This window comes from Mustela erminea, chromosome 1, assembly GCF_009829155.1.
Source record: "Mustela erminea isolate mMusErm1 chromosome 1, mMusErm1.Pri, whole genome shotgun sequence".
NCBI classification, from domain to species: domain Eukaryota; kingdom Metazoa; phylum Chordata; class Mammalia; order Carnivora; family Mustelidae; genus Mustela; species Mustela erminea.
The window spans coordinates 15,790,870-15,817,940 of record NC_045614.1 but is presented as its reverse complement, the minus strand read 5'-3'; the positions used below and the strand labels follow the sequence as shown (position 1 = coordinate 15,817,940).

General features: G+C 48.2%; 1 protein-coding gene across 1 annotated transcript in view; it reads left to right on the top strand.

The window, feature by feature from the left end:
* Positions 1-8,635: 8,635 nt before the first annotated feature.
* CDCP1 (CUB domain containing protein 1) overlaps positions 8,636-27,071 on the top strand; it is a 58,547-nt gene continuing 40,111 nt past the window's right edge. Inside the window, exon 1 of the mRNA XM_032317309.1 lies at positions 8,636-8,919. Coding sequence (XP_032173200.1) covers positions 8,838-8,919 — 82 coding nt within the window. The 5' untranslated portion in view covers positions 8,636-8,837. The remainder of the gene's footprint in view (positions 8,920-27,071) is intronic.

The following is a 27,071-nucleotide window of genomic DNA, read 5'->3' as shown; positions in this document are numbered from 1 at the left end:
GAATCTGGGTGGAGAGTACGTGGCATTTCTCTGTGTGATCTTGGCAACTTTTCTGTAAATGTAAAATTACTCCAAAATAAACAGTTTATTAAAAAAAAAAAAAATTCCACCCGACTGCAATACAAAAAAAGTAGGTTGTTGGGAGAAGACTGGGCAGGACTGGGCAGGAATTGGTGACTTGAAGTTGGATGATGAGTGCATGAGGGTTTATAGTCTTGTTTTCCCTATTTTTGCATATTTTAAAAGTTTTCCATAAGACAAAAAATTACAGTGACAAAGACAAAGAGGCCAGTCTCAGCTTCCCTGATGGCAGATCAAAGAGGGACAGAGCCCATGTGTGCATGAGACAGAGTAGAAGAGCCTTCTCAGGGGAGTACATATGGATTAGATTCTTAGCCCAGTAAGTGGCTGGGGCGTGGGGGGGACTGCAGGCAAGGACATTGGCCAATGGCTTCCATGTTGTTTGGCTAACCCTGTCTTAGCCTGTCCTGGCCTGATCAGCCCAGTCTTAGCCCCCCACAGCTCCTGAACTAGTTAGTCCTGGACAAGGCAGCAGAAACTGAGGCAGCAGAGCCTCAGCCCACAACACTTCCCTACCTCCTTCTTCCTTCTGAAGCCATCTTCCTGTCCCCAGACCTAATGGGACCAAGGGGAAGGGCTTTGGCCATTCTGAGAAGGAAAGTTTTTGCAGAGGACTAGGGGTGGGGGTGCAGGTGGAAGCCAAACTGCAAAGAGCTGAGGGTCAGAGGCAGGTGGCAGGCAGCAGGGTGACTGCAGGCAGAGGGAAGAAGGATGCTGGCCAGCCCCAAGTGCCGGCGGAGTAGGACCAGGGTTCTTTAGGAAGAACTCATGGGCTCCTGGATGGACATGTGGCTTCTCTGCTCTGAAGGTCACTTGCTGGGTGACTGGTGGCATTCCCCCTCTCTGAGACACCATCCAGCAGGAGGTAAAAACCAGAGGAGCCTCAAGGCCTCCAGCTCAATGATTATATGACTCCATCCCCTCTCCAAGGGGAAGAAAATCCCTGAAAGCATTTACAAAGGCCCTTCCCCTCTGAAACTCCAAGCAGAAACGTAGAAAAGAAAGAAGCAAGGCTGACAGGCACAGGCTTGACGGGGGTATGGGTCATATCCGAGGGTGGTGCTCGCCAAGGAAGGGCAGGGTCCCTTTCTTTGCCCTGCGGGCAAGTGACTTACAAGGAACCACTTGCACAAGCTTGAAGGGAGTAGAAGGGAGCACAGGCTCCAGGTCTGGACTCCTCTCTTTCTGCCACCTGACATTCACCTTGACCTCCTAGGTTCCAGGATGGTGGCAGGGGACGGTGGTGGTGGTGGAGGTGGATAACAGAATTTGTATCCCTGGGCTTCAGGTATCTCCAGGGTGAGCGCAACAATTTCCCTTGCTGCCTGCTTGTGAGTCCCTGAGTCATGTCATGGACCTGAGATCACTCAGCACCCCCGTCCGCAACCCCATGACTACCTGCTTCTCCTCGAGGATTTTTCCTTCTTTGTCTTACTCATCCTTGGACTGAAATTGTACCACGTGGTTACCCTTGAGCAAATTTCTTGGCCAGCTAAGCCATCCCCCACCCCCACCCCCCCAACGAATCACCCATCTCATCCCAAGACCACAGAAGACTCCTCTGTTTCAAGACTCACAAAGGGGCTTCTGCCCAAACTGTGCCTGGGCGGTTTTCTCCCTGAAACAGTAGTGGGTGTTGCAATTACAGTAGGGGCCGTTTGTGCCCCGGAAGAATCTTCACTTTGTTAACTGACTTCATCGTCTGGAAAGCAAAGTCTCAGAGAAACTGCCTGATTCAGACAGACGTTCCTCCCACCCTCCGTTCACGCCAGATGATGTCCTGGCACACCAGACCCTGGTCAATCCCACAAGGCCACGGCTGCTGCCAGACACCTGGGGGGAGCCACAATGGCCTCATTCTGGAAGCCAGGGACAACACCCCTCTTCCCAGTGAACGGTGCATTCATCCTTTCAGGGTCCCAGTTTCCAGGAGCTCCCCAGGCTCAGCTGGCTGGGTTTGCGGGGCAAGCCATGCATTCATTGGCTCGACGAATCCATTCACTCCTCAACTATTTGTTGAGCGCTGATTAGGTACCAAGCGCTGTTTTGGGGGTGGGGGGGGCACTGGGAGTACCGAGATGAGGAAAGCAGAGATAGCTTCCTGCCTTGGGGAACTGACACTTTCACACTTGAACGAGACCATGAGGATGTTGGTCTCCAGACCCCTCTTTCCAGAACTCTCTCTTCCACCCCCATGGCTTCCACTCCTACCCAGCAGAAACTCACTTTCCTGCCAAACCCCACGGCTAAGGCCATCTCAGCCAGCTTCACTGCACATTCACCGTGTGCCATAGACTGCCGTGGACACATATCATATGCACGGTTTCATGATAGGAAGGATGCCCCCTCACAGCCCCAGTGCACAGATAAGGAAACTGAGGCACACAGAGAGTGGTACATGCCGGTAAAGAGCAGAGTCTGTATTTGAACCCAGGACGTCTGACTGCAGAATCCACATTGGTAGTCGCTGAGTCATTGAACTTCACCCACTTAGGTCAGGTTCTTTTTTGGGGTGAATCACTTGGGTCTGCTCTCAAACACCATTTGTATTTGAGGCTCTCATCCATAAGGGTGACGCTCCATTTGACTCCGTTCTGTCCATCTTGTTCCCTTGGGAGGGACCCCCACCATCCTGGGCCATGCATTTTACAACCTGACTTAGTCGGCACTCAACTCAGGGCTCTCAAAGCCTGGAGCACATTGCTCTGGGGATTTCCTGCCTCTCCTTCCTGCTGAATCTAGGGCTTCCTGTATCCCCAAGAAAATAGATCATGAAGTGAAGAAAGCTGAAAGCCCTTCCAAGGGCTTGTGCTCACCTGGTCAGAGGTTTCCTGCACAAATTGCAAAGGCACATATCGCAACCGCAAAAAACATTCTCCCCCCCAATGCCCCCTCACCTCACTTCCCCCGATGCAATGTAGCACTGAGTGGCTGTGGCCATTTAGGGATCTGGCTAAGGAAAAGTTGAATCAGAGATACATTTAATTAGGGTTTGTCGAAATACAATGTAACTGATTCAAAGCCACTTCCCTGTACAGTTAAATCATTACTTACCCTCATGTAGTAGTGACTTCCGGGAAAACTCCCACCTACTTGCTTTCCGGGAATACTCCCACCTACTTGCTGACTCAACAAGTGAGGTGACCAAAAGCAATAAGGTCAGAGGTGGTGTCCCATGATGAACCTGCCTTACAGTGCCCAACTGGAAGTATGTGGAGAGTGGAGGAGGGGTCAACTCTGACATGAGCAGAGACAGAAGCCCATCTCTGGAAAATTCTTCCAATCATCAAAACCAAAATTTTAAGTAGAATATTCAGTTTTCATTATGCCTTCTCAAAAAATGAAAAGGTGGTTTGTTTGTTTGTTTTTTTCTGTCAAGAATAAATGATTCAGGGTGCCTGGGTGGCTCAGTCGTCAAGCGTCTGCCTTCAGCTTGGGTCATGATCCCAGGGTCCTGGGATCAAACCCTGCATCGGGCTTCCCGCTTGGCGGGAAGCATGCTTCTCCCTCTCCCGCTCCCCCTACTTCTGTTCCCTCTCTCACTGTGTCTCTCTCCGTCAAATAAATGGTAAATGGATTATGCAGCAGGTAAGCTTAAAAATGCATCATATTGCTTTGTTCTTTATATTTAATAGGAATCACACAAATAGAATTTGTAAGAATTCCTGTATGTAGGGCACAATAGTGTAGTGTTTCTATGAACAGTGAGCATTTCTGTGTGAATTCATCACAGTAAATCAAGATAGTATCTTAGCTTAGCTGATGCATTTTGTCGTGATGAAGTCTGGCATTTCCGGAAGAAAGCACAAACATTGCATCAAGGAAGCAAAAGGACTGAAGGAAATGAATTTGATACCAGGCTGTACCTGTGAGTCCATAATAAAGACACCAGATTATTTTGCTGGATCTCGTGATGTTGGCCGTATTTTTCCATTTTTTTCAAGTTTGTAATTTGTGGTGACTTCTTTCCTCGTGCTAAATAAATAGTCATTTTTCACCACCGATTTTGCTTACATCTCTGTGTTCTCTTTCTCAAGATGATTAAGCTCAGCTCCACAAAACTGCATCCACTCATCTCTCTGTTTTATATATTTTTTCTTTAAAAAGAAAGATTTTATTTATTTATTTGAGAGAGAAAGAGAGTGAGCAAAAGAGAGAGCACAAGCAGGGACAGCGGAAGAGGGAGAAGCAGACTCCCCTGCTGAACAGGGTGACCTACATAGGGCTCGATCCCAGGACCCTGGCATCCTGACCTGAACTGAAGGCAGACACTTAACTGACTGAGCCACTCAGGCACACCTGTGTTTCTTCTTCTACTGGAACACAGTATTTTCCTGAAAAAAAGGTGTGTGGGAGGGGCACAGTGTTGACCCTGGTTGGCTCAGTCGATAAAGCATGTGACTCTTGATCTTGAGGTTGTGAGTTCAAAATCCACATTGGCTGTAGAGATTACTTAAAAATAATAGAATCTTTTCTTTCTAAGGTGTGTGGAAGTTTGATGTTTGGGGTTGTTTATTTTGTTTATCTTAGATCTTGGATATCTAAAAGTGCCCTTTTTCTACCTTATACTTAATTGGTAGCATAGCTGGGTGTAGAATTCTTGATTGTAATTTATTAAGCATTTAAGGTATAAGTGCTGTAATTTATTAAGCATTTAAGGTATTGCTTCATTGTCTTCTAGCTTCCAGGGCTACTTTGAGAAACCCAAACCCATTTGATTTCTGTTCTTTTGCATGAGACCCAATTCTTGCCTCTGGAAGTTATGGAATCTTCTCTTGGTTCATAGGTTTCTGTGCCTTGATGTGAGCCATTGTACAGGACACTTCATAGTCCTTAAATCTAGAAACCCATGTCATGCAGGGCTGGGGGATGTCTTGAATTATATCACTGGTGATGTTTTCTCTGTTTCATTTGTTCTCTCTTCTTAGAGAAAGAGCATCATCATTATTGGGGAAATTACTCAGATATTGGATCTCCTGAACTGGATCTCTAATTTCTTAATTTTTCTCTCCTATTTTTTTTTCTTTTTGTCCTTTTGTTTTACTTTCTGGGAAATCTTCCAAGTTTTCTATTTATTTGTTAATATCAACTATCATTTTTTGTATGGGTAATTTCCAAGAACTCTTTTGTGGATCCCTGAAACTTCATGTTTCCTAACATTGTGTTGCTGCTTCATAGATATAATGTTGCCTGCTCTCTCTCTAAGGAAGCTAGTAATTGCTTTTGTTTTGCTTTGTTTCGTTTTCTTCTCCTTATACAGTTGCTTTCCTCCAAGTGCTTTTTTTTGCATTTGGCTAGTTGGTTGATTTTGATTCTATCATGTTAGAAGCTTTCCTCAGATGTCTGGAGATCCTAAGTGTCTCATCATATTTAAAAGAGAGCTTAAAAAGCTGAGTTGGTGGCAGCTATCACCTGGGAGCCTCATACCTGTGCTCTGGTTATCCTGCTGATGAGGACAAATGTCCCCATCTTTAGCCCTTTCCTTTTGGGTTGGTCAGAGCCTCAAGAGAAGACTCCAACTCCAGTATGAATGATAAAGCCCTCTAACTGCATTCTGGGAAGCAAGCTGGGGACAGGCAGGTGGGGAGTTCAACATTCAGAATGCATATGCTCTTTTTATCTACCTGTTTTTCAGAATGAGTCCTAGGCCTTCAACTATTTCTGCCAATCCTGATCCAGATCTCTTGGTTTTAACCACTCCAGAAAACACTTCAGACTTCTGCTGATGTAAAGCTGCAGGGGCCCAGCCAGGAGGAACGGAGGAAAGGTTCCAATGATACAACTATAACACTTCTGGGGTAGTTTTCTCCCAGTTTTCTTTCCTTTAGTCCTACCTCTACAGTCCCATTCCTTATCTTATGCTACCAGTTCCTAAGTTGTTTTTTATATTATGGGTTTTTTGTGGATTTTTTAAGGGTTTTTGCTTTATTTTTTTATTTTTGAGAATTCCATGGTATAAATCATTCTATTTCTCAATTTCCCCCTCTTCTGGCTTAGAGTTTTCCTCCTTTGAGGCTCCTAAGGCAATTATTGCTTGTCTCACTTTCCAGCTTCCAAGAGAATCTTGCTGCTGTCTTCTCTCTGTTCTCCCTCTTTGGGCACTTCCATCTTTTTAAAAGCTCTATTTTGTAGCTTTTGTAGGGCTTCCAGAGGGTCAAAATTAGATGAATAATTTGTTTTAAAACTCACCCATCCATCTGTCATTTTTCTCTGTCACTAGACAGTGGCTGCCTGCATTTCTTTCCAGCTCAGAAATAACCTTGTAAAACTGGCTCCTTCCGTTCAGCCACATTCGTAAGACAAAACATTTCCATACCTTGGCATGGCTTTGCTCATATTCTACTCCAAGAACCAAGACATTACCTCAAGGCATCTTGACTTCAACTATGTAACTGGGTTGTCATGCAGAGGACGTAGGACTGCCTCCCTGCTTTCCTCACCTCTTTCCCTTTGCTGCCACTGCTGCTGCTGTCTGGGACCATTGCCAGTCCTCCACATCTGAGATGCACTGACTTGCACATCATTTACAGAAAGTTGGTGTCACTATCCCAGGGAAGACAGTTAAGCCAGCTTCAGAGAAAGAAGACAGTAACGAAATAACTTGTTCCTTGGGCTTAAACTTGTCAAGCAGTAATTCTGATATTTTGAATTCAACACACTGCCATTCTAATATTATTATTATTATTATTATTATTAATCATATGTGGGAAACAATGGTGCTGTGTATACAAGGAAAAGATGCTTAAAATTAGGAAAACAGACAAAATCTGCTTTCATTTTCTAGGTCAGCATAAACATTTTTAAAGGGTATTGGAACTCCTGGGTGGCTCAGTGGATTGAGCATCAGACTTTTGGTTAGGGCTCCGGTCGTGATCTCACGGTCGTGATATCAAGCTTTGTGTGGGGCTCCACGCTCAAGGCAGAGTCCTCTTCAGATTCTTCCTCCCTCTCTCTCTGCCCCTCCCTGCTTGCAACCACACATGCATGCACACACGCGCTCTCTCTCTCTCTCTCTTAAATAAATAAAAAAAGATAAACTAAAAGGGTGTTTAGATTTTTCTCAAGATTTCTTTTTTTTTTTTTTTAAGATTTTATTTATTTATTTGACAGAGAGAGATCACAAGTAGGCAGAGAGGAAGGCAGGGTGGAGGGGGGAGCAGGCTCCTTGCTGAGCGGAGAGCCCAATGTGGGGCTCGATCCCAGGACCCCGAGATCATGACCAGAGCCGAAGGCAGAGGCTTAACCCACTGAGCCACCCAAGCACCCCAGATTTCTTTCTTTTGATGAGCTTGCCCTCAGTTCAGTGGGGGGAACCAAGAGCCTCCCTACTTTTCTCATCTTCCTCCTTCCCTCTAGGCCTCAGTTTCTCCACTGATCTGCCTGATGAGGGAAGTAGAGCGGAAGATGAGCTCTGAGGTCCGTGTGACCCCACAGTCTGGGCCCTTCGAGGGAGAGGAAAGGCTGGGTCATATCCTCAGACTGGACATCTCTGCCTTCCTCATGGAGCGTGGGTTCCCGGGGCGGGGGAGGGATTTGCTTTATTCTCATCAGAGAAGACACAAAGCAGGAAGGGCAAGAAGCTCCTAAGAGACAACTTCTCACCCAGGGCACAAGGAGCACAGGGGCTGCTGGAGATGTTCAGGGCTCCCAAGAATTAGACAGAAGTTGGGGCTGGACAGTAGCTCTTGAATGAGCTCCAGTTCCGGTCCCAGCCCCCCTAGGCTGCTCTGGGTGACCTTGGCCCACCTTCTGACTGTCCACAGCCACAGGTAGCCCCAGGGGGCCCCATGGAGTCATTCTGGCAGACCCCTCATCTGCCCACCGAGTCCCTGAACCATCTATTGCCTTTCCCTGGGATCCTGTGCCCCTAGGCTTGCTGTGTGGCCCATGGGGCGGAAGGAGAACCCACAGGAGCAGGGAAGCCAGACACTGGAACCACACAGGCAGCCCAGTGCCCACGATTCAAAGCCCCAGACGGGCTTGGACGCTTCGTTCCCAGACCACAATATGACCACACACAAATCAACGAAGGTGCCCTTGTGGACATGTTCAGATTTCTTCTCTCGGCCTTTTCCAGCCTCTATCATTCATTCACTCATTCATTCCTTCTTCAAAGCAGCTCTGATCATGGAAAACCCTTCTGCGCTGTGAAACCCTGCCTCTCTGTAAATTCCTAACTGGCCTTGGGCAGTGCGTCTCCTCTGTAACGTGAAGGGGTGCCGCGAGCTTTAGACATGCTGCAGGTAAAGTGCCTGAGGCCGCCGACAGAGTCTCCGCAGCGCAATCGGGCAGGAGACCATAAGAAATCTGGGCTTGCGTGACCCACAAATATAATTCCTTTGCAAAACAGGGTTCACAAGGGCTTTCCTGTCGCCGGGACAGTGAAGAGAAAGTTGATTGGCTTCCCCGAGGGCGACGTTCGCGCCTGTAGAAAAGAAGGGTTGTTCACCCTCGGCCCGGGGCGGGAAGACTAGCCCGGGAAAGTGGCAACAAGTCCCAGCACCCTAGGAGGGAGGGGCCGGCGCTGCAGCAGGAAGGGGAGGAGGGGACAGAGGAGGGGACAGAGGAGGGGACAGGCCGGGCCAGCCCCGGCTCCCGGGCGCAGGGCGGAGCCCGGGACGCCGCACCCGCACGCAGGTGAGCTAGCCGGGGCGGAGCGCTGCGCAGCCGGTGCCAGGCTCGGGCGCCCAGGGCCGCCGTTCCGAGCCACCGGCCACAGCCGATTTCCCCCACCGAGGCCGAGGCACCCCGGAGCCATGGCCGTCCAGAACTGCTGGGTCGCAATCGCGCTGCTGGGGGTCCAGCTGCTGGGTGCCGTGCTCCTGCCGCGCGGAGCGGGTGAGTGCGGTGTGGCAGCAGCGGGTGGCGCGGAGTGGTGTTGGTTACCTGTAAGGAGGGTTCTGTCGGAGGGTGCAGCGGCGCCGAGGGACTCCCGGGTAAGGAAGATGCCGATTCGAGTCGGGGGCGACGCAGTCGGGATGCACCGACGGCGCGGGATCCCCGGAACTGCCCGGTTCCAGGGCGCGCGGCGTCGGGCCAGGTGGCCGTGCCCTCCTGAGTTCCGAGCGACCTCGTCCTGGGCGCGGTACCTGGTAGTGTCCCCGAGGTGGGGAGCCCGGCCGTCGGGGGGGATGAGCCCCGCGCCCACGGCGCAGGAGAAAGTAAGAGCGCGCCTGGGCCGAGTCCCAGGAACTACTGTGCACCTGGGGGCCTCACGCGGGTGCTCAGTTGGGGGCGCCGGGGCTGGGCGTGGGGAGGGAGCTATCCCCTCCAGATCACCCTCCGCCTCCTCGCCTGGGCCAGGGAGAAGGTGCAAGAAAACTGTGGTTTGGCGCCCGATGGCCCACCGGATCACCCTTGTCCGGGCCAGCACGCTGCATTCTAGCTCTCCCGAGGTTCGGGAATATTCATTTGAAAATGAAAGCGCCAGGCTGGAGAAGGCCGCCAGGCATCGGTGCCACGGAAGCGCCGCAGCCCCACTCCTCGCGCCCCTGGGTAGAGTCTGCACTTTGACCGCCCAGGGGGTCGGCGAGGGGGCGTTCCAGAGAAGTGTGACTTTCCAGTTGTTCCGGTTGGGGGCAGGGACCGCCACCTCCCCCTGCCTCTGAGAGAGGCCTGTGCCTGCGGGGAGGTGTCCTTCGGGTCCTGCAACTATCAAAACCGGAAACAAGTAGGTGTCTTCCTGTACGAACTTGACTGGAGGACTTTCTCGAAACTAGCACAGCTGGTCTTTGGTTCTTCTTTGCCGCAGCTAAGGGGGGGTTTCTATTTGGCAGGTAGGTGGATTCGTGTGAATTAAGTTAAGGAATTGAGCCAAGCTGGTGCGGTGAACTTTGGCGTTCTGGCGAATGCCACCGTTACAAACCCACAGGAAAGCTTCCTAGTTTCTTCCTCCAACAGCATCGGAAGACATTTGCTGCGGGGTTCATAGAATGTCTTAAGACCTCATTGGAAACCTTGCACATGTATGCATATTTGCTGTTAAACACATTTACTGTCAGACTGAATTCTCCAGATTTCCTTTAGAAAAAAAGGAATTTAAGAATAGAGTGATTCTCTATTTAAGAATAGAGTGATTTCGTGAGTGAAAATGTGTGTGTGTGCAAATATGTGTGAGAAAAATGCATGTCCCATCACACTTGGGAGCTGTATGGAAATGGGAATTGTTTGAGATGTTTTGCATTGTCTGTGATACCCAGAACTCCTCCAGTAAGAATACGGTGTAAATCAACGCATTAGTCGTGAGGAGGGTGATATGCTGGCCTGAACTGGCCTCTGTTAATGCATCTGATTTCTCCTGTGGCCTGGAGAGGGGGCCATTTTGGTTTCTGGTAGTTCCAGTAGAATCCCTTCCTTCCAGGAAGTTCATGACTCTCGGAGCCCCGTCTCGTGGCTCAGGTGTGAATACCGGGAAGCCGAGCAACTTCCCACCTCACTTTCTTAAATCCTTCCCCAAAACTTCCCCAGTTCTGGGGTCCCCAAAACTGGCTCTGTGCGGCCACCTCTCGGGGCTGAACTGAGGACTGTGTATTGGAGCTTAGACCTGTTGCGGAGTTAAAGCTGCTTTGCCTGAAGTCTTAGGAGTGGCCTAACGAGTAGGGGCTTCTGACGAGTTACTGGAGTCTGTCCAGAAAAGACGGAGACACCACGAATTTGTTTTTTAAATCTCTGAACTCTGGGGTACCTGGGTGGCTCAGTCATTAAGAGTCTGCCTTTAGCTCAGGTCATGATCCCGGAGTCCTGAGATCGAGTTCCACATCCAGCTTCTTGCTCAGCAGGGAGCCTGCTTCTCCCTCTCCCTCTGCCCCTCCCCCAGTCCCAAGAACTGCTGAGATACCAGAGTCTAGGTCATTGTTTTTTGCCAGAACTGTGAGAGTCATCGAACAATGTGTTCACTGACGCTCGATGCGTATATGTGTTTACCATTCTTCAGATTCAAGTGAGGAGCTGGCGGCTGTTGTCTGGAATGTGTAACTGGCAGGACTGAGGATTCTTCCTCGCCCTCACAGAGTTTCATGACTTAGGGTCAGAGAGGGCTGTTCTGCAGACCGTAGGGGGCTGCTCTAGTGCTAGGCCATAAGGTTCAGCGTTCACCTCAGATGCTGCCATTTTGTCTGTGAAGTCTGTACCCTGCCCACACACACACTCTCTTCTGGGGGTTCTCCAGGCTCTCAAGGTAGCGGAAGAAAGTGGAAAACACCAATTAAAATGTTTCAAGTAATAAATAGTTATTGTAGAAACACTGATAATAAATACAACCAACATGAAAAAAAATTAATGAGCAAAGTACCTTGGTCATTTTGGTGCAGTCTGATTGTGTGTGTGTGTGTGTGTGTGTGTGTGTGTGTGTAAAACCAAACATGGAACCAACCATTGTATGGCTTTCATCAGTCCCATTGGACATTTAAGTTGCTTTCCACTTTTCCTGCTAAAAAACAACATGTCCGACTATAGGGGACGGCTTATGTCAATTCTGATAGGTCCGTTCAGTGAAAAGATATTAGAAATTACACAGCCCAGGGATGACTGAGTGGCTCAGTTGGTTAAGGGTCTGCCTTCGGCTCAGGCCGTGATCGCAGGGTCCTGGGATAGAGCCCCACGTCAGGCTCTTTGCTCAGGGGAGAGTTGCTTCTCCCTTTCATTCTCCCTCTATACTCTCCCTCCCTCTCTCTTCTCTCTCTCTCTCTCAAATAAATAAATAAAATCTTTTTAAAAAATCTTTTAAAAAATCACACAGCACAGATTCTATGCTACGTGAAATGATGTTATCCTTGCGTTGTCGGGGTTATAAAACAGTATAAGCTGGATTAGCTCATTTGGATATGTCTGAGAATGGGTTCTTGTTCACTATGTTGTTCTGTACTTTCTTGATGATTCTGACTGAAACCCTGGAAATAAAATTGCTGGCATGAAGAGTAGAGAAATTGTTCAGGTGGATCCATCCTCCCCCGTGGCCCTGTGGCGAGCTCGTTCTATGGCCCTGGTGTGCGTTCCAGCCAGTGTGCGCGAGCGGCTGATTCCCACACTCGTAGGCTGTCTTCACTCTCTCAGTAACATCTAGAGAAGAAGGCTTTTCCTCCCGCTAGTTCAGCAAGCAGGGTGTGAACAGTGTTCTAAGAATCTTAGGGGTATCCCAGCTAGATGGTACTAATAATCCGGCAGTGAATTTTTGTTGTCGTTGCCAAAAACCAACCAAACCAAACAAAAGAACCCCAGGGGCACCTGGGTGGCTCAGTCGGTGAAGCGTCTGCTTTCAGCTCAGATCATGATCCCAGGGTCCTAGGATCAAGCCCCACAGCAGTGGGCTTCCTGCTCCGTGGGGGTCTGCTTCTCCCTCTCCCTCTGCCTCTTGTCCCTACTTATGCACACTCCCTCTCTCTAATAAATAAATAAAATCTTAAAAAAAAAAAAAAAACAGAACTGAATCCCTTGGCTTATAACACAAGCCTCACCTGGGATTCTACACAGCAGGGCTAACTTGGGTTTGGATAGAGGAGAGGGTGGAGTTTGCTTGTAGGAGGGACTCAGGATTGAGCTCAAGGTGGGTGGGGCAGTGGGGGGGGGCGGTGACAAGACCCCTGCTATGAAAGACTCACAGCTAAGGCTCTCCACCTGACTGATTAAGAAAAGTTCATACCCTTTAATTATCATTTTAAATTATAAAAATTATCCCACAATCAAATTATTTCAAACCACTTCCGACAGCCTTGTAATTAGCCCTTCGCCTTCTCCTAGGCAGCTGGCAATGTTCTTGACAAGCAGGCCAGGAGAGCCAAGTTTCCTACCTCACCTCCCTGTAGCCTTGGTTTTGTAATCAGCACATCATGTTTTAAAATCACTAACTACTACTTGTCATAGCTAACACATATGAAGCATCTGTTCTGGGCCAGCCACCCTTCTGAGTATTTTATATGTAAGCATGTCTCACTTACCATCAGGAATTCATTCTCTAAATTTTTTTTAAAGATTTTATTGAGCTATTCATGAGAGAGAGAGAGAGAGAGAAGGAGGCAGAGGCAGAGGGAGAAGCAGAGTCCCCAGTGAGCAGGGAGCCTGATGTGGGGCTCAATTCCAGGACCCCGGGATCACAACCTGAGCTGAAGGCAGATGCTTAACCAAATAAACCACCCACACACCCCTGACTCATTCTTTAAAACCAGGCATTCTGCATGAAGACACTAACTGATGCCCTATGTCTCATTATTTCTTATGGGAAAAACTATAAAAACCCAAACCCCCAGCCGTTTCCAAAAACATAATGAAACAGAAAGACACCCATCCATAATGAACAGCTGATTCTGTTCAGTGTAAAAGACAGAAGACATCACTTCTGGATGGCCAAACCATTTATGTGGTTCTCTGCGGACAGCTGCTTTGTGTGTAGTAACTTGCTGGACACCCCCCCCCAGTTGACGCCCGGGGTATCCCCCCCAGACCCTGACACTCCTCCTATTGTATTTGCAATGTACGTCGAGACCTTCTGAGTATCATTTTGTTTTAAATGTTCTGTTGGTCTGTTTCCTCGATGGACACTGGCCAGAAAGAATTGTGATGGATGGAATAAAATTTGAGTCATAAAAACTAAGCTGGGGGCGCCTGGGTGGCTCAGTGCATTGGGCAGGTCAAGGTCATGATCCCAGGATCCTGGGATTGAGCTCCTCATCAGGCTCCCTGCTCAGTTGGGAGCCTGCTTCTTCCTCTCCCTCTGCTGCTCCCCCTGCTTGTGCTCTCTCTCACTCTGTCAAATAATTAACAAAATCTTTTAAAAAATAAGCTAAATAAAAACTAAGCTGCTTTCTCCTGAGAAAATGTAAATTGAGGAGGTGTTCTTGAGGAAAACTGCTAGCCTTTTACCCCTCCGTCCTCAAGCCAAGTACCACCACAAAGACCCCTGTATTGAGGGGCACAGGCAGGTGAAGTCACTTGCCCAGGGTTACCCAGCTGGTAGGTAGTGATGCTAAGATGGCAGCCCAGGTAGCCTGACCATAGAGCCTGGCTCCTGTCACCTGTGCACAGTAATAACTCCTGCACGCAATGGGACTCCTGAAGACAGCTTTTGCTAGTCCCCTCAGAGACAGACATGTCCTTTCACTTAAAACAAAACAAGCAGGGGGCACCTGGGTGGCTCAGTGGGTTAAGCCTCTGCCTTCAGCTCAGGTCATGATCTCAGGTCCTCTGCATTGGGCTCTCTGCTCAGCAGGGAGCCTGCTTCCTTCTCTCTGCCTGCCTCTCTGCCTACTTGTGATCTCGCTCTGTCAAATAAATAAATAAATAACATCTTTAAAAAAAAAAAAAAGGCAACACTTACTGAGTGCTGTGCTCATATTTGTTCTGGGGATGTGTATGTGCTTTTAATAGTCAAAGAGTTTCAAGACTGCGCTTCCAAAACACCTGGACACGGTAAAAAAATTTCAAAGAGAACGAAGGACTATGTGGACAGAAGCACACCCCTGTCCACCTCTGAGGCCAGGCTTTGTCCCGGAAGCAGCCATGGTTTCTTGTGCATTGTTCCGGAGTTGTTCAATACATGTACAAGTTTACAAACGTATGTCCCTTCCTTTTTTACACAGCAGGAGCCTAACCATAGTATACAGGATAGGAAGGGTCTCACATGCGTCTTGATTTTGTTCACTTTTTGTGATTTTGTCCATCTTGTGCTCACTCCAGATTGTAACATTTGGGGGCTGTCTTCCTTTTTGACAGCTGCATAATATTCCTTTGCAATGGGCACACCATGTCATATTTCACCAGCCCCTTTCTGGTGGATTGTTTCCAGTCTTTTGTCTTTATTTATTTTATTTTTTTAAGATTTTGCTGATTTATTTAAGAGAGAGAGAGAGAACACGAGCAGGGGGACGGGCAGAAGGAGAAGGAGATGCAGGCTCCTCCACTGAGCAAGGAGCCCAATGCAGGGCTCAATTCCAGGACCCTGAGATCATGAGCTGAGGCAAAGTAAGACCCTTAAACTACTGAGCCACCCAAGAGCCCTGGTTTTCTGTTTTTATAAGCAGAGTGTCAGTGACTATATTTTTGGTTGACTTTGTTAGGCATAGAGGCAAGTTTACCTGTGGGTGAAATTCCTGGAGGAGGGAACTACTGGGTCAAAGGATTTGTACAGAAAGTATCAAAGAACGCATGGAGCAAAGTGATTAACAGAAGTGAGACAACTTGCCCAAGGTCACTGCTAATGAGTGGTGGTGCTTATCTGTGAATCTGGGCAGACCCATTTCAGAGTGTAGGCTCTGCCCCTCCCCACGCTGCCGTTTGTTCCTTCCTTTCATCTTTCCAGTAAAACTAACCAAACATTTTAGGCGAGAAACGTTTCAAACTTCCATCTAAATATTTACTTTTGGCTACGTGCTCAACGTGCCCAGAGTCCTATGTGTCAAGAAGATGGAGGCCAGGCATAGGTTCTGATAGCACTTCACATTGACACTGAGGATCATTTGTTTTTACTAACTCTTTACATAGGTGAGTCTTATGGTTAAGGTGTAATACACGCTGAGCTGCTGTAACACACAAACCCAAATGTGAATCATGGCTCAAACACAACAGATGTGTATTTCTCACTCATATAAGATCCCAAACAGGGGATCCCCTCCAAGCAGTGATGAGGACCCAGGCCCCTTCCACTTTCTTGCTCTGCTATTTGCAACGTGTGGCTTCCGTGCTCATCTGCATTAAACTGACAGAAGGCAGAAGAACACAAAGGGCTCATATGGAAGGTTTTTATGGCCCGAGCATGGGAGTTGTTCCACATCATTCATGCTGCCATTCTTTTGACTAAAGCCATCCCACTGGAAGGGAGAGTGAAATATAATCTAGGTGTGACCCTGGAAGAAGTTAGCATTGTCCATTTAGCAGGCAAGGCAGTGGGCAAAAATGGGGAAAGCACCAGGCTTAGAGAGTCAGGACATGTGGTGGTGACGTCAAGCTTGTCAACGGTGAGCTTTAGGATGTGCGAAAGTTGCTTCGCCTCTTTGGGTCTCGGTTTTCCGATCTTTAATGTAGAGGCTTGGACCATGCAGAGGAAGCACTAGCCCTAATGCTTTATGAGCTGATTTAAACCAAAACTGATCTGTGGGCCTGCTGGAAAGCGCTGAGCTAGGGGAAGGGCTCAGGCAAGTTTATATCCAATGCCCATGAGCTTAGAGGCTGGAATGGTGCGTGGCACATAGCTAGCATGTAATAAATTATGTGTGGAAGGAACAGACGGGGACTCCAGGTCAACCCTCAAGCCAAGTCTTTTTAGGAGGGAACAAGCTCAGAGAAGCTAGATGACTTCTTTGAGTCACGTTGTTGGAAGGGGCTGAGGGCCCGAAGTTCTAAACCTCAGGCTACTGGCTCCAAATCCGATGCAGATTAGACAGAAGAGGAGGAAGAGGAAAGCTCAGTCCTAGAAAGTAGAAAAATAGAGAATGTGGATTAACAGAGGGGACCACAGCAATCTGTTCCTGCAGAGGGTGGAGGAGATCTCCCCAGCAGTCCAGGTTCTCCGGCTCACACCAGGACCTAGGAGTTTCACTGCCTAGAAGATGGGCTAAGTCTCTGCCGGCCCTCCTGAAACGTGTGCTTAGGAGCCAGTGGGTAGGCGAGGGGGTTCCTGGTTCCACAGGAACGCAACCCCGCTCCTGGAAACTTTCAAGGGAATCACCAGAAAGTGATGAGGACTTGCTCGTGATACAGCGAAGGAAGCAGGGAGTCAAGTCGTGTATGTGTGCATGCGTGTGTGCAGCATCACCCATGTCATCTTGCTGACTTTGTGTCTGCATGTCACGTGAGCTCAGGAAGAGAGACTGGAGGAAGGAAGTCCCACTACAAGCACCTGGCCTCACGGGGTGGCTCAGCAGAGCTCCCTGTGCAGGGGATGGTTTGTTGGTGGCAGGGATGACCGTGACAAGGACTTTGTACTGTCCTGTGTGTTCTTCCCATTCGAGCCCCGTTGCTCAAATCACTGAAGTAGACAGGAGCATCGTTTTCTGGTGATTCCCTTGAAAGAGTGGGAGCATCTTTAAGTAACGAATTTGGAAACATCTCGAAAGCCCCCGTTAAAACTGTTCAATAAGCACAGACAATGTAGCTTTCTTTAAGTTCTAAGTGAAGCATCGACACTCCTGACCCTTGGTGGCAGAAAACCAGACAAGGCTGGGTGAGAGGCACCATTTCTGCAAAAACATCCGAAGTACCGATCTGCTGCCTCTGTCCGGGATGATAAAAGATTGTCTCCAGGAATGAGTTTCATCAAACTGTAACGAGTCCCCAGATGGTGTGGAGTTTAAGTCAAGCTGTCGTTTTAGGGGTCAGGTCCACCACATGGCCATGCATGATGCCCCCCCGATACTTGGAGCCCTAAGGAGCCTTCTACAGCCCTTGATGATGTGTGGTCTAGCTGGGAGCCAGGCAGGGATGGTGCCCGTCCCGGCACATGCCGAGCCATCCAGACAGGTGCCTTACCTTCCACTACTGATCTGGGGTAGGAGCATCAGGCTGTTTCAAACAAAAATGTTTGGGTAAAGCGACGTTGAGCCTGAAAACAACTCGCAGGTGTCTGGTGAGAGGCCCAGGGACACCAGGAGGGCTGTAGGCATAAAGCCCCTGAGTGTGAAGGGATGGAGGCATCTCCTGGACCCAGAGAGACACCCGGCTTTTGGGCAGAGTGACAGCCATGGTTGGGGAGAGGTCAAGAGCCAGCAGCGCAGAGGGAGGCACTGTGATATGTCACTGCTCCCGCTGGGGCATCTGGGAGCACTGGCTTCGGGAGGATTCAGCAGTGTTGATGGGCTCTCCTCCCTGCTGAGCGCTGTGGGACGAGTCTGACTCGAGTTGGACCTTGGAACATCTCCAAGGCACAGACCCAGCCCTGCTCAGTCACCATGGCCTTCTGGGTTCTTGCTTACTGCTGCATGGCCACTGTCCCCAGACCCTGTATCCCCAAGGGTTCAGGAAACTGGTGGAAGGAAAAGGAAGCCGAGAAATGGAAGAATTTGAACCAGAAGCCTCACCGGGCTCCCAGTTACCTGCTAGATTTGTGGAAGCAAGCCCATTTAGACAAGTATTGGGATAGGGCAGAGCTTGGTTCAAATCCTGACTTCCCCACCTCTTAACTAGGCTGCTTGGGCTAGTTACTTAGCCTCCCCGAGTTAATGTCCTCAGTTCCAGGTGGGCACACGGCAGCACCTTGTGGGTAGCTAGAAGTCTGTATGAAATCACGTCTGTAAATCACTCAGCAGGTCAGGTCTGGCCTCAAACAGATGCCTCAGTTAACAAGAATTGCTATTTCTTTGATCATTTGAGTTGAACCCAAGAAGAACTTAGAGATTTTCAAAAGCAGGTGACCTGGACAGAGCTGCCAGGCCACAGTCTGTGTAACCACGTCACTCGTGGGGAATATTTTGGTTGTTCTCAGGCCTCTGCTATCACTCGCTGTGCTTTGGTTACTGTCCCGACAGAGGTGACTTCGGGCATGTGTGAGGACATCTCGTGGGAAGTTCCTAGAAGTTCCTAGAAGTGAAGCTGCTGGACTAAAAATGGCAAGAAGTCAGGGCACCTGGGTGGCTCAGTGGGTTAAGCCTCTGCCTTTGGCTGAGGTCATGATCTCAGGGTCCTGGGATTGAGCCCCACATCGGGCTCTCTGCTCAGTGGGGAGCCTGCTTCCCCCTCTGTGTCCCTCCACTCTGCTCGTGCTCTCTAGTGTTCTTTCTCGATCTCTCTCAAGTAAATAAATAAAATCTTTAAACAAATAAATAAATAAAAATGGCAGGAAGTCATTGCCAGTGACACTAGAACAAGTTTTTAAAAAATTGTTTGTAAGTGAGCACCTACACACACACACACACACACACACACACACACACACACACACACATTTTCTGTTAGCCAAGAAACTGACCAGACCAGTTGTATGTAACTTTAACGCCGCGCCCAGTTTCTCTGCAAAATGAATGAGAACATGCCAGTAGGCTTCTGAGGGTTATAGCTATTCTTGCGAGCAGATGTCATACACAGAGACTGGGCTGGAACGTGCCAAGCCACGGAAGCAGAGCTGGACCCCCTGCCCCTCCCTTTAATCCCCTCCGAGAGATCAAGGAGGGTTACCCAACTGGCTTAGAAGTTGCTGACAATCTTATCAGGCACTTCAGCTTGAGGCTAAATCAGTGGGGAGCAAGTTCTCAACTTGTCCGAACATAGAAGACGTTTTTCAAATTGTAAGCCGTGCTTAGGTCACCTTTCAGAAGCCCATCACCACCCAGTACAGCCGAACACTCACATCCACACCTTCCAGCTTCCCTGGTCTGTGCCTGTGTGGGGAAATACAATCCAAGTTCTAGCGTAGAACCTGAGACCTAAGGAAGGTGTGTCCCACTGGCACCTGGAAGCCCCATCTTCTGCTACATGTCCTGGGAACTGGAGACAACCCAAATGTCCGTCATTAGAAGGCTGATTAAAGAGATTATGGTACATCTCAGCAGCAGAATGCTACATGGCCATTTAAGGTTATCTAAGGGTTACTTTCAGTGCACAGATGTGGAGGGACCCCCAAGATATATTACAGACAGGAAAATGTATGGTTCACAATAGTGAGTAAAGCACATTGCCTGTTGGCAAAAGGAACGGAAATAAAATAACATCAGTGTGGCATATAGATATAAACTTATATATTCAGAAATTACCTGTGTAAGGATACACAAAAAGCAGGATCACTGGTTGCCCCCTAACAAAACCCCCCAGTTCACGGTAAAATTAAGACTTTTCAAAACTCATTTTTTTACTGTGTGCTTCATGTATTATTTATCTAAATGTAAAATATTTTCAGCTTTATTAAGCTAAGATATACAGACCACAAGATTCAACGATCTCAATGGCACTATTCAATGAGTCTTGTCAAATGCCTGATTGAACTTTCCCACCACTCTACAAAGTTACTCCAGAGCCCTTGGCCATTAGTCCCTGCACAACCGTTAATTTGCCTTGTAGCACCAAAGTTTTGCCTTAAAAATGGTCTTAAGTTAGAAAAATTTTTTTCAAAGCCAAATATGAGTGTAGCAGTCAATAGTTTTGTTTAAAAAAGGGTTTTGTGAATGTAAATACTGACTTCAGAAAGTCTGCAGTTGCTTTCCGTAAGAATTTGGTTGTATAGGGGCGCCTGGGTGGCTCAGTGGGTTAAGCCGCTGCCTTCGGCTCAGGTCATGATCTCAGGGTCCTGGGATCGAGTCCCGCATCGGGCTCTCTGCTCAGTGGGGAGCCTGCTTCCTCCTCTCTCTGTCTGCCTCTCTGCCTACTTGTGATCTCTCTCTGTCAAATAAATAAATAAAATCTTAAAAAAAAAAAAAAAAAGAATTTGGTTGTATAGAAGGACCAGAATAGATGTATGAAGTCACTAGGAATTGGGGAAATCACAACCAAAGCTGCCTTCTCCACACAGAGCGACTTTTCTTGAAGAGCAAATTGCTCCTTCTCTCCCCTTGTCCACTCTTAGAGCCCAGCACTGCGCAGGCTTAGGGAATTTGATTTTTGCCTAGGAAGTCTTTGAAGGATCTGGCACAGTCTTAGGCCATTAGGTAATAAATCCCATCCATTCCACAGACCTTGGAGGCCCCCTGTGCTAGGCGGTTGACATACAGAGGTAGGAAACCCTAGTCCCTCACTCTCCAGGGACTTACCATCCAGAAGGGATTCAAACATGTACCCTGGGGGCTACAAATTAGAGACCTAGAGGCCTTGGTACAGTTCTGTTTGGTGTGTTTTGTGGGGGGGCGCTGAATTACAAAGGATTTAGTAAAGCATGCACCTCTGATTCAACCAATGTCCTATGTTGGCCTTTCTCGTTTACATTGCCTGCCTGGTACCTGAAAGCATGAGTTTGAAACACTGTCCAATGTAATAAGTACGCTCAAAAGATATATGGAGGGCGCCTGGGTGGCTCAGTGGGTTAAGCCTCTGCCTTCAGCTCAGGTCATGATCTCAGGGCCCTGGGATCAAGGCCCGCATTGGGCTCTCTGCTCAGCGGGGAGCCTGCTTCCCACCCCCCTCTCTCTTTTTCTGCCTACTTGTGATCTCTGCCTGTCAAATAATTTTTTTAAAGATATATGTATAATAACTACAGTAAAGGTTGGGGATGGAGACCAGCTTTCATAGGCAGGAAAAGAGAATGAGGCGGACAAGGTGTTCCGGTGTCTGAGATGTTGTGGGACATCATAACAAACCGTGAGGAAGACTCTGGGTTGGAAGTGTGGCTCCGTCATTCATGACCAATAATCCCACAGTGTTTTTCCGAGATTTCCAGAGCATTTTCCCACCATCTCTGAAAAGATGACTTGCTAAGTGATCCACTACCTGGAAAATTGTATTTAAGGGTGATTCTTCAACATCCAGATGGCCAACACAAAAAGATGCCCAGCATCACTCATCATCAGGGAAATGTAAATCAAAACCACAATGAGATCTCACCTTACACCTGTCAGAATGGCTAAAATCAAAGCCACAAGAAACCACAGGTGGTTGGCAAGGATGCAGAGAAAGGGGAACCCTCTTACACTGCTGGGAATGCAAACTGGGGTAGCCACTCAGAAACGGTATGGCGGTTCTGCAAAATGTTAAAAATAGAACTACCCTAGGATCCAACAATCATACTACTAGGTATTTACCCAAAGAATACCAAAGTACTAATTCAAAGGGATACACACACCCTGCTGTTTATGGCAGCATTATCTAAAACAGCCAAATCATGGAAGGAACTCCAGTCTCCATTAATTGATGAATGGATAAAGAAGATGTAGTATATACATATACAGATACACATATTTATACCACATCCTATTTATCTATCTAATACCTATATATACCATACACACAGACATGCACATGCACACAATGAAATATTACTCGGTCATAAAAAAGAATGAAATCTTGCCATTTGAAACCACACTGATGGAGCTAGAGGGTACTATGCTAAGTGAAATAAGTCAATCAGAGAAAGACAATTACCATATGATCTCCTTCCTATGTGGAATTTAAAACCCAAAACAAACATGCAGAGACAGAGGAAAGAGAGAAAGAGACAAACCAAGAAACAGACTCAACTATAGAGAATAAACTGCTGGTTACCAGAGGGGAGGTGGGCTGAGGGATGGGGGAAGCAGGTGATGGGGATTAAGGAGTGCAGTTCTGGTGAGCACTGGGTATTATATGAACGTGTTGAACCACTCTGTTGTACACCTGAAACTAATATTACACTCTGTTGACTAATTGAAATTTAAATAAAAACTTAAAACAAGTAGTGATCCTTCAATATGATTCATAACTGGAGACCAACTATAATAATATAATAATATAAACAGAATGTGCTTGAGAGTTTGTTTGGAGGTTCTAGCAGGGGGGCGCAGCTACTCGTATACCCTTGACCGAAGAACGGTCCTCTCCTCTTCGACCGAGCACGCAGCTTCGGGAGGGACGCACATGGAGCGGTGAGGGAGGAAGGGGACACCCGCCTAAGCCAGCCAGATCAGCCGAATCAACCCTGGCGATCAGTGGGGTGACAGATGTCGCAGCCAGATCGCCCTCACATTCAACAGAATGTACTTGAATGAGGAGCAAATGCCTCATTGCACTGGGATTTTCTAGTTGGTTTTGTTCCCATCCTCCTCTTCCTTGATAGTAGCACTTAGCCGTAGGACCAACTCCTACTGTAAAGAAGGAATATGGTTCATGAAAAGGAAAGTGCTCGAAGCCACAGTCTCTTCTCTCTGCTTCTTTCTTTCACCTGCCAACACGATGGGCTCTGGGGCCAGGCTCCTCAAAACCCTCATCTCGGCATTCTTGGTCCACCAACCTTGTTTTTTATCTTCCTGAATTTTTAGCGTCATGGCCTTGAGATCACTGGCTAGTCCCAATACTGGCACTGCCCAGGTGCCAATATGATCGTCCTTGTTGATGTCACTTGTTCCATGGTGGTTGAACCCCTGTAATACCCATCCTTGTGGACTTAAGACTTTCCATGTCAATATCTTCTGCAGCATCCATCCTCATGGACATAACACCTTCCATAACAACCGTTCTTCTTTAGTGGCCCTCCTCAGTGACATCTTCCATAATGGTTGATCTTGTTGATATAACATCTCCCATAATCACCACACTCTGATGTCATGTATTCTCTAATGGCCCTCTTCATTGACATAACAACCCTTGGGAGCTGTCCTAGCCCCTGTGGGTGAGGAAAGTATGTGTCTGTCTGACCCCAAAGATTTCCTGGAATGCACCACCTTCTTCTGCTGACCCATTTTACTTGGGGCTACCTGGTTTGCCAGAGAAATCGCTTTGTTGACCTGGCCTGTGGTCGTTTGAGAGAGCTTCATTTGGAGACTTATTGTCCAAGTCAGGCTGTGTGGGTTGACACCCCCCTGCCCTTTAAGAATGTCGGAAACATGAATAACAGCAAGCGGTACTGATCCCTAATCCCTAAAACAAGAGATTCAAATAGAAGGATGTGTTCCCAGTTGGCTGCCCTGGCTCTTGCCAGGTTGATCACCCACCCTTCCCGGTTATGTCCCCCTGAGTAACCAAGAGTTTGGGCCTTTGCAGTTAAGAAACTGGTAGACCTATGGACCCCCAAAGACCATTGCACCCCTCTCTCAGCTCCACTTGGTGAAGGCTGACATCCCCTGGTTGCAAATGCTGCTGTCGGTCCTTTTGGTTGGGGCAAGAGTGGAGTGAGGGGTGAGTCAGCTGGTGGTCATCCTCTAGAGTGTAGATCGCTGCTGGAGCATCAGGAATCAAGGTAGGAGAGGAGGTGGTGAGGACATCAGAGATGGGAGGTGGAGCAGACATCATCCCTTGCCCAGGACTTGTTGTTCATGAGGAGGGTTGGGATCAACCAGGACTTGTTGTTCATGAGGAGGGTTGGGATCAAGGCTCTGTGGGGGCAAGATGATGAGCCAAGAGAGGGGCTCAAACTAGGCATGCAGGCTTGTTTTAGATGACTAAGTTCCTGCCTCCCTCCAGAGCACAGTGTACGGTCCTGAGGCCTCTGCACTAGGGCAAAGGGCAGCATTGATACTCGGAGTGGATGTTGGAAAAGCAAACATGATACTCCTCTCTGTGTTGGTGGTGGTGTTACACACTGAAGAAGCTCCCTCCCAGCCACGGTTGGAGCGAATGCTTTGGTCACGGCTGCCCAGCAGCCTATGACCTTGAGGGTGGCCATCTTGGAGTAGCAGCCATGCGTGGGCTCCAGAGTCAGGCAGTCCTGGGTTTGAATCTTCCCTGTGCATCTCCCCAGCTGTGATTGTGAACAGTTTGCCTAAAGGATATGTGTAGAAAGTACCTGGCATGTGGCAGATGCCAAACATGTGGGGATGGTAGGTACTGGCCATCATTCCTGGAGGCCACCTCCCACCAGCCCCCAGCTCTGGCCAACCCCTACACAGCCTAACACTTCTGGGCTCTTGGGGTAGTAAGGCCAGGCTTCTCACTGGCTCTCTTTCTCTCTGACATCTGGTTTTCATCTGAGGACCCTCTCCTTGCTCTCACTCTGCCCACAGGGCCAGGTGAGATGACCAGCCGTGAGCTCTCTCGATCCCAGCATCAGCTTCCCTCTGACACACTCCTCCACCACCCTCCCCAGAACCTTCCAGCATCTGGACACTGAAGTTTTACAGTGAATACAATGAGTTTAAACATCCTCGTGGATGTACACTTCCAGAAAAGCTGTCCACTTGATATAACACCATAATGGTATCTCAGCTCTGAAGGGCAGGCTCTAGGGAGCCTGGGTGACTCAGTCAGTTAAGCATCTACCTCTTGACTTCCACTCAGGTCCTGATCTAAGCATTGCGAGATCGAGCCCCATATCAGGCTCCGCACTTAGTGGAGTCTGCTTCTCTCCCTCTGCCCTTCCCCCCCAATCTGTTAAATAAACAGATCTTTAAAAAAGAAGAAAAAGGAAGGATCCACGTCCTAGACAACACTGTATACTTATCCAAACCTCTTTTCTTGAGCAGCTCAGCAGGTCCTGCCTGGTACCCCATCTGGTTACAAGTTCTATACTAGTTTTCTACTGCTGCATAACATAAATTATCACAAATTTAGTGGCTTACAACAACACCCATTAATTAGCTTACAGTTCTGTAGGTCAGGAGTCCAGATATGATGTGGGTAGTTTCTCTGCTCCGTCTCCCTAGGCTAAAATCAAGACGTTGGCCGGGCTGTGCTCTGGTGTTCTTCTAAGCTCACATGGTTGTCGCAGAATTCAGGTCTTTGTGGCCGTAAGTCTGGGATCCCCTCTTTCCTCAATAGCTGAAAGCTGTGCCTGCTCACAGCAGTTAGCTTCCCACACCCACGCTCCTGGCCATGTGGCCCCCTCCATCTTGAAAACAAGCTACAGAGAATTCCTTTCACACTTCAATTCTCCTTCTCCAGGAAAAGCCCAGACTCTTTTAGGGGGACTCAACTGATGAGGTCAGGCCCACCAGGATAACGTTGATCTGACCCTACAACACCACCTGATCACGTGATATCCAATCATATTCAGAGCCCCTCCCACTCTGAAGTGGAGGAGAACATATAGGGTGTGGGTCTTTGGGGTCATCTTGAAATTCTGCCCACCACAGGGTTCAGAGGTCCCGTGGGGGGATGGAGGTGTGATGGTGGCCATCTCCTGAGTAGTTAATGTTTGGGGCCAAATAGTACAGATGAAAACCCTATGCCTTAAGGAAGTAAGATGGCTTTTCCCAAGCAGCGCAGCCAACCATGGCCCCAGGGATGACTGGAGAGACTTAGTGCATGAGGAGGGAGTGTTACTCACATCGGGCTGAGTGACGGAGACAAGACTTGTGTGGCCCCTAGCACAGGTCAGGCCTTAATAGAATCTTCTCCCCTGTGCCCCTCCCTGCCCCCTCTGGAGCAGCTCTTCAAAGCCGCAGGTTTGAACTAAATCAAAAGTAGGTGTTTTAAGTAGGTGTTTTAATAATGAAACATTTCCCCATTGCTCTCTGAACTCCATCTCTTAACATAAACTTTGAGGGACAGTGAATAATAAGGTGGAAAGGGGCTCGTATAACTTTCTAGAAAAAACCATTTTATTTTATTTTATTTTTTAAAAGATTTTATTACTTTATTTGTCAGAGAGAGAGAGAGAGCACAAGCAGGGGGAGTGGCAGAGGCAGAGAGAGAAGCAGGCTCCCCGCTAAGCAAGGAGCCCAACGTGGGACTCGATCCCAAGATGCTGAGATCATGACCTGAGGCGTAGGTACCCTCTCAACTGACTGAGCTGCCCAGGCACCCTGGAAAAACCCATTTAAACTAAACTTATTTCACTTTAACCAATTCGTGGCTTACGTTCAGACAAATAAGAGAGTTTTCTTGTCTCTTGGCCCTAATCGCCAAGGAATGCAGGCCTGTCAGAATGCTTGGTCACCATGGCCCATCGTTGGGTCTGTAGCACAGAGAAGGTCAAGGTGGCGGAGCCCAGCTGGTAGCTAGCAGGCTGAGTGACCACTTTGCAAAGAAATGCTCCTGCTTCTTTTTCATACCCTTTTGCCATCTTTTGAGTTTTCTAGTTATTGACATCATTTTTCATGTAAAGAAATATTTCTCCCCCCCTTCTCCCAAGGCGAATATTGTGTACATATGAATTGGAGCCTGTGTGTCATTTTGCTCGATTTGGGGTTGTTATTGAAATCAGTGGTTAGTGATTCTCGGGTTTAGAAGTGAAGCACACTGACTTGATACCCTGTGCAATTAAGACACAAAAGAACAAATACGGAATACCTTATATGAGGTCCCTAGAGGAGCCAGATTCCCAGAGGCAAAGTAGAATGGCGGGCCAGGGGCTGAGGGAGGGAAACTGAGACTTGGTATTTAATGGAGACAGAGTTTCAATTTGGAAAGATGGGGAAGTTCTGGAGATAGATGGTGACAGTTGTCGCAGAATAACATAATTATACCTAAGGCCACTGAACAGTACACTTAAAAATGATTACCGTGGTAAAGTTTCT